Source organism: Stegodyphus dumicola, chromosome 2 (genome assembly GCF_044657685.1).
Source record: "Stegodyphus dumicola isolate Sdum_Otavi_A_Nest chromosome 2, ASM4465768v1".
NCBI lineage: Eukaryota > Metazoa > Arthropoda > Arachnida > Araneae > Eresidae > Stegodyphus > Stegodyphus dumicola.
This window is the reverse complement of record NC_140769.1, coordinates 109,727,415-109,739,747: the sequence shown is the minus strand read 5'-3', so window position 1 is coordinate 109,739,747 and position 12,333 is coordinate 109,727,415. Positions and strand designations below refer to the sequence as shown.

At 29.2% G+C, this 12,333-nt stretch overlaps 2 protein-coding genes across 6 annotated transcripts in view; one reads left to right on the top strand and one right to left on the bottom strand.

The window, feature by feature from the left end:
• The window catches only part of LOC118195524 (ADP-ribosylation factor-like protein 2-binding protein), a 44,716-nt gene extending 36,730 nt beyond the window's left edge, over positions 1-7,986 (top strand). For 4 of the 5 annotated variants that reach the window (XM_085811025.1, XM_085811023.1, XM_085811026.1 and 1 more), the window contains exon 7: positions 1,034-1,286. In XM_085811025.1, the coding sequence (XP_085667151.1) occupies positions 1,034-1,096 (63 nt within the window). In that variant the 3' untranslated portion in view covers positions 1,097-1,286. Of the gene's footprint in view, positions 1-1,033; positions 1,287-5,712 lie in introns of those variants that run through there. The other variant, XM_085811024.1, reaches the window with a different exon arrangement.
• The window catches only part of LOC118183567 (nuclear pore complex protein Nup93-like), a 139,966-nt gene continuing 128,942 nt past the window's right edge, over positions 1,310-12,333 (bottom strand). The window contains exons 18-24 of the mRNA XM_035353164.2: positions 10,710-10,826; positions 8,643-8,761; positions 7,532-7,649; positions 4,515-4,598; positions 4,352-4,422; positions 4,065-4,125; positions 1,310-1,649 (exon numbers count right to left, since the gene is read on the bottom strand). Of these exons, the coding sequence (XP_035209055.1) occupies positions 1,530-1,649; positions 4,065-4,125; positions 4,352-4,422; positions 4,515-4,598; positions 7,532-7,649; positions 8,643-8,761; positions 10,710-10,826 (690 nt within the window). The 3' untranslated portion in view covers positions 1,310-1,529. The remainder of the gene's footprint in view (positions 1,650-4,064; positions 4,126-4,351; positions 4,423-4,514; positions 4,599-7,531; positions 7,650-8,642; positions 8,762-10,709; positions 10,827-12,333) is intronic.

The following is a 12,333-nucleotide window of genomic DNA, read 5'->3' as shown; positions in this document are numbered from 1 at the left end:
CAGAATATCATCAAGCATTGTTTGTTTAGAGGTAGCAAGACCATGATCCCGACATCTGCGATTCCAATGGGCTATCGCACCCAGCAACACATCTTTAAAGATGGTTCTGCAACAGCTATGTAGTATCTAATGAAGTTCTACACCCCACTGTGAGTCTCTACGCTGCAGCAGTTGGTCCTGATTTTCTCCCTGTAGATGAAAATGTCCGTCCTGAGGCAACACCATTAATGAGTAGCGGGAGAATGAGGGCATTCCTCATATGGAGTGGCTGCTGTATATCTTCAACTTTAATCCCACTGAAGATTCTTTGGAATGCCCTTATGTATGCTGTCTCAAAAGATTTGCTTCCTTCAGACAATTGGAAACTGCCCTAATGGAAAAATAGTTATTGCTAGCAACTGTAGTGGTTGATCACCTCATTGAAACACAGGCAATTGCTGTAAAGTTTGTGTGAAGATAGTCACATACCCCATTTGTGTTTAGCTTTAACCCTCTATCGGTCACTATGAATGCCTGAACTGAAAAATCAGTCTTTCTATTCTGTGAAGCCTGAAATGAGTTCGTTTCATTTATTAAATGCTTTGTAATGTAATTTACTGTTTGTTAATAGATTGCAATACTTCAAATAAATATGGAATTTGACAGTTGGCTGGGCAGGGTTAGCATACAGTGTAAAGAGGGCAGGGTTAGCATACAGTTAAAAGTGTTTGTAGGCGCCAGTGAGTTAAAAAAAAAGTTTTTCACCCATTTTCCTGAAATATGTTCAACAGGCAAGAGGATAAATATAAATTTATTAATGTATCAAATGCAATGTCATCCTATACTTTTGAATAAGTGTTTTCATTTTTATATATAATGCTTGTTTTCTTTCATATATAAACACATCTTCTACTTTCATGTGGATCATCAAAGCATTGATTTTTCCATTTTTGTTGATTTTATCATCACATTCTCAACTTTTAGAAGCCAGTTTAAAACTCTGTATGATACAGATATGTTTACAATAAGACTATCAATTACTTTTCTTTTACAGGCTAAAGATGGCAGAACACCAGACCTATCAATAAGCAACAGTAACAACTCTAAAAGCTGCTGAACAGATAAAAATAGGCATAATAACTAACTTAATTTATGAATACTTGTACATATAAGTTTTAAACATATTTTTATATATGTAAATCAGTTAATTTTGAAAATATATAATAATTTAGTGTGTGCATTCTAGATCAGTGATAGATTGTTATAGTTTTTATGTTATTAAATAAAAAAAGTTCTTCCTCCTTGGACATTCAGATCATTAAACAGTAAAGCAAAGATGTAAATTTTTATTCAATAATATAAAATTAGAGCAGTTACATTTATACATCTAAATACCATACTGCTGTGCAAAATTTTGTTCAAAACACAGTTTTGCCTCTGTTATAAATCTACATACATAATGCTTGTCACCAAAAATATGATTATGTACTTTCAGAAAGTTGCAGTAACTATCTTATTATAAATACTGGTAAATGTCTTTCAGTAATACTTTAGATCATAAGCACTTCTATTTGTACAAGTCTTGCATTTGTATCACCTGGCATACGATAAGGTATCATTCCAGCAAATGTTATCAGGGCTGAGGCCTGGGCTCGTAAATAGGCAATATACTATAGAAGGAAAACACAATGAAATCACATTATTTTTTTAATAAATAACATAAGAAATTAATTTAATAATAATGTAGAAAATAAAATAACCATTATCTGTATAATAATTCAAATAGTACTTCTAAAGAATACATGGAGGGGGGGCAATTATAGAGTTGTCCAGCATGATCAATTTAATATTAAAGATAAGCCACGTGTAGATATGATATAAGTATGTAGATATGATAAATACTTAAAAATATTAATACTGATGAAAAAAACTGGCGTAATATTTGAAATTATAGCCCTGCAAATTTATGCATATTACACAGAAACTCTTCTTCAGATGCAGGAATGAAAGTGATAGAAAAATATGCTTACCTGATAACAATAGATAAAAATTCGAGGCATAAAAACCTTAATCGGAACATAAAAAATATATAATTCAATCACTTTTAAAGCAAAAAATGCACAATTTAAAAACGTATAAGATTAAAAAACTAAGCTCATCAAGCTAAGTAACAGAGTGGATATATACATATTTATATATGTTTAGTGTGGCCGATTGCAATCAAAAAGGGAGGTGCACAACTACATGCTATAGCAGTACCATATACAAAATTTCAACATTCTGAGGCTACTCGTTTTTTGAATTATGCACAATAAATATGTACATTCATACAGATGTCATGAAAAAAGTCTCTTTTGAATCCATTTAAAATCCAATTTGGGAAAAAGAATCTTTTATTATTATTCTGTCTATATGTACAGGTGTTATGCAAAAACATCCTTCAATGAATTCAACAGGGGTCAAAATAGATATTTTCTTTGAAATACCATACTTCCTTTACTTCATACAAGGAAGTAAAAACCAGTGTAGTTTTACTTCCTTGTATGAAGGAATATGATAGTTACAGCACCAATGGCTGAACTGCCAGTAAATACTCTCTGATCTTAGATTGTCATTTGTTGGTTAAACCAGCATAATTTGCACGAAACTGAACAGAAATATAGAAAAGCAAGTATTTAATGCTTGATTGATATAAAATTAACAATATGTCGACAGAGAAGAACAAATTTTTTAATTTTTGAAATTATTTTATAGGAAGAATTTTAATAAATTCTAATATGAGTAAATGTAGCAGAAATAATGGTAATGTGAAAATAAATATAACAATCTTCATTTATTATATTAATTAATGATTAGTAATCAGGTCTTGACAAATCACAATTTGACTTTTAAAAATGTGATTACTCTAATGTTTATGTACAAATATATTTTGCTTTGAAAAAGAAAAAAGTCTTTAATGATATTAGTGGTCCCTTCAAGTATAAAAAACTGTTGGTTTAAAAACTTAACTATGCAGTTAATGCCATGAAATATCTTTGTACATAAATCATTTTTATTTGTTGCACACAGAAAAATCAGATAATCTAATACTCTAGTAAATTTTGCTGCTGATAAAATATTTCTGCAGTAGAAGACAGCATTTTTTATAATAGCTTCGGCATATTGTTTGATATACTCAGATTTATTGATTACATATATGATGCACATTTTTAAGATATTAAAATAAATTGGTGTTGCTGGCACTTATAACAAATACTCCAAATTTTAAAATGTGCTAATGTGTAAATTTGCAGGGTCTTCAGAAATTTTAATAAACAAATTTAACACTTTGCAGGTATACCTAAAAATACATCTACTTTAAGATGTATGTACTTACATACAGTTACCATGAAACTAGGAAGCATTTCATGAATTTTTTGAAAATTCTCTGTGAATATAATATATCCATCCTAAAGGGAAGATTTGAAAGTGGAAACCTTAAAAGTTGGGATGCAGATGTTTCACTTGTACTTCCTATAAGCTGGTATTTGAGAAAGAACATCACTCATTTAAATCATTATCGGACATAAAAGCTCTTTGTGACCACACATTGAAAGAAATGTTTGTAGGATTCTTCAATATTGGGATATTTGATCAATATATTTAATATTTAAACAGCATAATTATTCAATATAATATGATGTGCCTCTCATTATGCAATTCCATTTATCAAAATACCTGTGTATAAGACCTTACTAAATCTTAGAACAAAAATTGAGCAAAAAACAGAGGTCTTATTTTCGAATAAATATATAAAGAGAAATGTCTTTCAGTATATAGAGAAAAGCCTTAAACTTTTCTGATGTAAATGAAATTTCAAAACAAAGTTAAAAATCAAGTTAAAAAAAAAAAAAAAAAAAAAAAAAAAGAAGAGATCAGGGAGTGAGTTGCATTCAACATCAGAATCAGACTCACTAATTAAGATTGATTTAAAGGTCTTATTGAAGTAATTTCACTGAATGCTTTATAAAATAGACATATTTTATACATATGGTGGTCACTCAGTCCCCTATTTATAATAGACAGATAAGTATTAAAATTTTTACCTTTTCTTGACTGATGTTTTCATTCAGATACCTCTGATCTGGATTTATGCTCATTGACTTCCTGAAAATAATTGTTTAAATACTTTTTATTACATGCATAAATTAATCAAAAATAGTAGTGACAGTGATTTCATAACTTTCATGAGCATTGAAAGACAGATAATTAACATGGATTAATAGATGGTAATCAAAAATATTTCTAAAATATATTCTAAAGATCAGTTAGATATAGCAAGAGAGATAATACTACAGTCATAGAAAATTCCAGTTATATTCCAGACACATACTTTGTCTTTTTATACTCAGAATATAGAATATTCATGGTAGCAAGGAGAACATCAGGAAAATTTCTTCTAACCTAGAAAAGATTTTTAATAAACTCTTAATAAATTTTATACTGCCAGCATTTTTGAATGAAATAAACATTCTTCAAACCAGTTTATAACTTACTTCTTCCGAATATGTAGAGAAAGCAGTAACTTTCTGTTCCACTTCTTGAACATCGAAAGGTAACAACCGTAAACTCTTTATTCTCTATTTAAATAAATATTTTACCTTTTTTACATTAAATTTAGATCATTTGCATAAAAAAGAGCTAACCAAAGAATATTCATACCTTAAAAAATTAATCAATTAAACAATACTTATTAAGAACAAAAATAAAGCGTGTCTTTTTCCCTAGTAGCTCATAGGCCTGGATATTTGATGTCCATATTTTGGACTTTGCAATGCAGTTTTTAAATACAGTTTCATGAAAAAAAAAAAAAAAAAAAAAGAAAGATAAGTAAGGGAAATCTTTTAAGGAAGAAAAAAATTCTTTTACAAAAAAAACCAAAAGTTTGATGCAAACAACTGCCGTAATTTCAGGTAGATAAGCCACCCTGGTGTTTACATTGCACATGTGATAATTGACTATAAAAAATAATGTTCATCATATAAGTCATGCTGTATTAGCCACAGCAAAGCATTTTGAAACATAGCATTTAATATTCATGTATTCAATAATTCCATTCCATACTGATGTAATCACCATTTAAACATTTTATACAATTTACATCATAATTATGAACAGTACTGTATAACTAAGTAAAAAATTAACAAATATATTACTTTCAACTTGCCAAAAACAAACTATATTAATTTCTAACAAATGCTGTTTTAAGGGTCTGGGTAAACTTTATTTACCACCATAAATTACTATATTGTGAAAAAAATTACAGAAATTAACTAATCAAACATAATTTATATTTAAAATAAACTGCATTTACTTATACAAAATCTTTGAAGTATGACTCATCAATGTTGGGATTAAACTTAACAAATGACCATCAATGCAACCTTTATCACTCTGTTCTAAATCACTCTTTGAATGCCGTTGTCTTTAATTTAATTTTCTTTTTTGATGACTTTTCATAATGATATTTGATATAATCATACCAACTCGGACTGATTGCTGGTGCCTTATCAACTCACAAGATAGTCTACTCATTGGAAACTTTTCTCATCTGTCTGGATTTTGCAAGTCCGTTTTGCATCCATTCTTTCTGTTTTTGTAGTTCATCCTTGAAAATCTTGATGATAACTGTAACTGTAAATTTCTGTAAGGCCACCTGCCGTGACACTGATGCTAAGTTTTTTTTTGTTTCAGATTTCAGTGTATCCACTAGATGGGATTGCACTCATTTCAGAACGATGAGTCTGAGGTTGGAAAAAAGCACCTTTCCATTTGCAGTAAATTTCTCTCACCCTAAACAACATCACTCTTTTGCAAATCCATCACCTGCTAAATGAAGGACAATCAAAAAGTAATGGGAAATTCATATATATTATTTGTCCTCCATTCAAATTTTGTACTTTAACTTTCTTAGATGTGCACTCCAAAGCATCTTCCCCCCCCCCAAGTCAGTCTATGGGAAACTTTTGTCCAGCAGTTGTTTTGGTCTTGATGCATAATGTCTTTTATTTCATGAACCTGAAACACCAATTAGGTCTTCCGAAAAAGCCTGTTATGCAAATACTTTACTTGAAGGCGAATCATAATGTTGATACTGGTACTCCGTTTTCTCTCTGCTCTGTTGCTCATTTCTCTAAATTGTCTTTCAAATGCTATGATGCCAGTCCAATAAGATATTTTATTCTTAGACATTTTCTCTAGTTCTTCTTGTTCAGATTTCCATCTTTGAATGCACATCTCATTAACTTGGAATTCTCTAGCCACAGCCCAATTTCCATCACTTTCTACAGAGTCAAAAGCTTAAAAGCAGCTGTAGAACTTTTACTTCAAGTAGGAGCAATAATAATAATAGTTTAAAAAATATCCCCCCAAAAAGAAACTACTTACTAAGCTATGTAGTAAAGTTTTTCTTAATCTTAATCCCAATGGTAATTCAACTATTACATTTCATGCATTTGCAATAGGATTAACAATGCTACTAACATTTAAAAAAAAGTGCTAGAACTGAAACTTTTGGATTTATTATTGTTTTTTGGCCCAAGTTAGTTTACTATATTTTACATTTTTGAAGCCAGAAAAGTCTCTAAATATGCCATTAATCTATCTCTATTCACTGCAAAGACTACAAGCTACAAGATGCATTTAAGTTGGACACAGGAAGTTGTGGACAAATTAAATTTCTTAATTCCAACTAATTCCTTTCTACCAACTAAGCTAACTTAATTTACTACTACTGCTTAACTTAATATTATTTACTACTTAATATTGATTTACAACTAGCTAAACTTGATATTAATTTTTAGAGACATGAATACATACATTCATCCAAAAGGAGGGATTTAACTAAAATTGGAAATGTGTGTAAAATGATGATCCATGTTTACTATAAAATGAGAGCACTTATGCACATGAAGAAAATACTATGATAAATTCACTTTTTCAATCAAATATATTTATAAACACAGTGCATTTTTGTTGAAAGTTTATTTGCATGCACATGTAAAAGGAAACTGCTATTAAATCTGCCAGACTGAATTTTCTTAAAATTGAAATTTTGTTAGTTTAAATAAAAAAATGAATGTGAATTGCAAGGATCCAAAAGTTACTGGAATTCTTACACATATCTATATATTAAAGTAAGAGACTGTTTATAAACAAGACTGATAGCAGATAATAAAAGAAATTATAGTTAGCCAATAAACTTTCAATTTGACATTTGTTTAAATACCAATAAATTGACAGCAAACTAAAATAATTTTAGAAAAACAAAAATTATAGTATCAGGGAAAGAAGGCTTTAATCTTCAGATATTTTATTTACGTTTTAGGATCCATTAAATGAAAAAATGAAAAGGAATCTTCATATAAAAATTTTTATTTTGAGGAATGAAAATTATTCAGTGAAAGGAAGAAGTAATGTAAAGTTAAAAAATTTAAGTCCGTCCAAAAGAAATCATGAAGGAGACATAAGTGCAAGCAAACACTAATGCATTAAAAAATATTGTGCAACTCACATCTAAAGCTTCTATATGTTGATTTTTGTGGTAATAATTGAAAAATGCCATAAGATCAAGTAACAAGAAAAATGTTCCAGCTGTTTCAGGGCTTGCAGTATGGCCTTGTGTTTTGTACCTGAAACACAAAACAGTTTATTGCCGTTCTCAGATATAAAATTTTACAAAGAAAAAAAAATACGAAAAATCTTATTCCTACATGACAAACTATTATTATACATAATATTTATATGTTTTTACAAAAGCTATTAAATATACACATTTTGATGCTTTGGATAAGTCTGAAAACTGATTAAAATTAGTAGTCAAAACTTTGTTTCAACTCCCTCCCCCCCAAAAAAGGTTTAGGAGAATTATCTACAAATATCAATTTCAGATAGCTTAATTACTCCAAAAGCTATTCCAGGTGATTTGAAAAAAAAAAAAAAAAAAAAAAAAAAAAAAAAAAAATGTGTAAATAATTCAAATACAAAGTTCAGCATTTCTTCATATATTCTGTTAATTAAAAAGTTTTGCTTGCACTATTTTTATGTATTTTTGCATTGTCGTGAAGTGAGAACTGAATTAATTGAATGAGAAATACTGAATCGTCTGTGAAAAACTGTTTCTTTTTTGTTTTCTTTGCTTAATTTCTTTTATACATTTTTCTAGATTTATTATAGTATTTGAATAGAACATGTGGCAACAATTATATAATTCTTCAAATGATATAAATTTTGTGCATTCTGAGTTATAATATGAACGAAATATAACGCCGTTAAGTGAACGTAGCACCAGAGTGTCGCTATGGTAAACAAATATAGTGAATTTTAAAGAGTGCATTTATTCTATAATAATTTGTGCACTATCGAAGTAGATTTAATTCAATAAGTTTAAATGAAATTCAAGAAAAAATGCGTATAATTGAATATTCCGTACAAAGAAATCATGTGGTGTACACATCAGATTTTTTTTATTTTGATAATCACTATAGAACTGTTCCCATTCTGAGACACATAAGAATGCGATTGCTAAACTTGATAAAAATTTACTATTATTTTTAAAACTGTTGAACTTTCAACAGGTAGCATGCTAATAGAAAAGCATTAAAGCATCTTTACAAACAACTTACCTCTCAGCAATTGTTAAGGCAAGGCTTTCTAATCTTTGTCGATTAGAACCCTCTACATTCATTTGAGGCACCACTTGACTCAATAGTTTGTTTAAAATCTCAATAACTTTATCATGTTTCTGAAAAAAGATATTATAGAACTAAATATATGTCATATAAAAGAACAAAAATTTTTAACACAAATTTCTAAGAAATATTTTTGGAATGTTGTTTTAAAAGCAGATAATATTGATAATACTTTACAATAATTAATAATTTAAAACTTTTATTTGATTCGGTAATTTTAACTGCAAACTACCATACACCAATATTTTCTACTCTATACATAAAAAGATTAAATTTTTGCATAATATAATTTTTAAAGCAACAAAGGCATCAGAAATTAACAAATACGTCAAAGCTAACATAATCTGACTTTGCAATGAATAATATTTAGATTCCAAAATAATGCAGGTGGTCAAATTTAAAAGTTATTACAGCTATATTTAGGTTGCATTTTGTAATCAAGTTTTCCAAAAGTAAAAAGCTACAGGTGCTATCTCAAGAAAAAATAGGTGAAAAATAGAAATATAATAAAACCTTTTTCTTAAATAAATCTGTGGTATGAGAAGCATGGCTTTATTCACCTGTTAAACATCCTTCGTAGGTGGGAGTAGGAAATCTGCAACTCAATGGATGATGAGTTTGAAAAACATAAGATATTTTACTTAGGTCTAGGAAAAGTGTAAAAACTAAGATAAAAGATTGCAAACTCTTTACAACTTTTCAAAGCACACGAAACTCACACCATCTAGGGATGACTAGGGAATGGAAAGAACAACCTCAGTGTTGTATTTATTTGCTACCGTGCACCAGATAACCTACAACTAAGGTTGATGTTCATTGAAAAATTGAAACACTATGTTCTCAGATATATTTTTCACTTGCATAGTGGTAGCCTGCCATTAACTGTCAGATTACCACTATGCATGTGATTACTTTAAGTACCATAACTTAAATCTTTGGATAACTCCTCAAGGAATTTTATTTCACAGCAATGAACAATGGGAAGATAATGACTGTTCAATTTGTGGACCGAAATCGCTTCGAAATTATTATTATTATTATTTTTTTTTGTTGTGTATATTAAGTCTATATATATATTTAAGAAATGAAAAATGCATTTTTCCTTTCTAGAAAATATTTTTTTATATAGATTTTTATCATGAGAAACTAAGTTGCCAGAGAAACCAATTTCAGATGTTACCACCAAAAAAATTTTTTTTAAATAAATTTCAGTCACATTACAGTTAATTTCTATTTATTGCATAATATAAAAAAAGTAAAATATATAAAATTTAAGAAAATATACAGCACTGAGGAAAAAATATCTTAGAAATGCATTTTAGTATGATAGAGTTCAAAACAGGGTTCAAGGCAAAGTCCAACTTCACAGTCTCTGCACCAGATTCAATAAATCTAATTAATAATCAGTTTAATTATTAATATAATCAATAAATCTAATTAATAATTCAATAATTTAATTAAATAATCAAGATAATCTCTGAATGTTTTCTAGCAGCCATTTCTGTAAGAAAAAAGTGGCAAAAAGTGGAGTTTGAGTGGTAATACCTCGTGCCTTTAAAAGCTGCAATTTAGTGGACAATTAACGATATCTATTAGCCAAAGCGTAAACTAAACATCTAATACTGTATATAATTTATTTCAGTGGTTAAACGGGGAAAAAACGGGATGCGCTCCTCAATAAAGAAAGAAAAACACATGCCCACGGAAATCGCAGATTTTGCTACATTTGAGTTGCTTGTGGAAATCACGGAATGAGCAGCCACAGGGTTAAAGGGTGTTTTGAAAGCAGTTTTGTTGGAGCTATTTAAAGTTGGCATTAATTATTATTATAAAGTATTAACAATTTTTTTGCATTTGATTACATCAATGCTTGACACACAAATTTGATACCAATATACTTTTAAAAAAAGAAAAGGAAGGGAAAAAATGACAACAAATGAATTTAAATATTAATACATTATTCTCAAGCTTTACGTGTTTCCATATCAACAACAGACTTACTTTTGCAAGATCATAAAGTTTTATGGCATCTTCATATAAACCTTTATTTTCACTATCAGTAGCTACTATCTCTATAATAGCTTGAGTGTCAGTAAGGAATTTATCAATTGCTCCAGGCTGTAAAAAAAAAACAGTACAATAATAAACACATTAGATCATCAGAATTAAGCAAATACAGTCAAAAGTCGTTAATTCGGACACCGATAATCCAGAATGATCTATAATCTGGACCTCAAAGCTAAAAACTTTCTGCGCATGTGCCGCGTTGAAACATGTGCATAGGCATTTACGCATGCTCGTAAGATACTTACGACTGCGCATATGCGTGTGCGCAAGTGCAGAATACGTTTTCGCGTGCACGTTTAATGTATAAGGGACGGTATACTAATTCAGAAGTCAAACAACAAAAATCAGCATTATATTTACAAAATTTTCACAGAATTTTTGTTGTTTGACTTCTGAATTAGTATTTATTCGGCGTGTTATTGTGTCTTAATTAAGGGACGGTATAAGCTAAAATTATCTAATTATCTATTTCAGTTAATGTTGAAGATTGTGTTGTTCCTTAATCTACGAACTGGATCCGGCTTAATACTTTTTTCAGACTGTGAGAGCAATTTTATAAAAGTAAACTTGAACTTTCGATTATGTCAAATAGAATTTCCGATGCTGGAGCTCCCGAAGGATCTACAAAACGAAAGAATGTTTTGATGTTCATCAAACAAAAAGTGGAATTCCTGAAAAAATGGATAAAGACATGAAGAAGGTTACAGAGAGGTTAGTGAAAACAAAAAAATTTCGATTGACAAGTTAGTCGGTATTCTCGGCACAGCAATTACGGGTCTTGAACAGCGGAACTTTGTAACTGAACAAGAAATTATGTCTGTTTATAGAATTAAAGAGAAAGTATTATCACATAAAACGAAGCAACTTAAACAACTTACATTGAAAGAAATGTTTAATAAAGTAAACAAATAAATATTAAGCTTTTTTTTTGTAAATTTTGATACCCTTTACATCATAATTGTTCTTTATTTCATAAATTATGGTTTCATATTTTTAATTTTATAATTTCTGCATGCCATTTTACGAAATTTAAACTGATGATCTATAATCTGGAAAAATAGATAATCCGGAATCGCCGAAGTCCCGGCGAGTCCGGATTAACGATTTTTGACTGTAGTTTAATTATACATAACTTAATTGTTTATTTTGTGTTATTTAATGTGAAAATCAAAGCACTTTTTTCATGGGGTTAAAATAAAATTTGCATTTAACCCTTTGAGTGGCATGGCTTTCTGTATCTGTTCATGAAGAACAATATCTAAATATTTTCTATTAGATAAATTTACATAATTATTTATTCTAGTTTAAAAAATAACCTAATGATGGCTAAAGACTGAAACAGTTAAACTTCTGTGGATCACAACTAGGTGGTACTTTAACACGTTCCGCGTGGCCAGGAATTTTGGATCAGATTTTGATGTGCTGCCTTCACACAGAGGATTTGTAACAGATTTATGTAATTACTTATTTCATTCTTTATTTACATAATCTTATAATTATTCAGGTGATTAAAGAAAATGAAAGAGCAAAGTATTTTAGATAACACTCTAATACTACC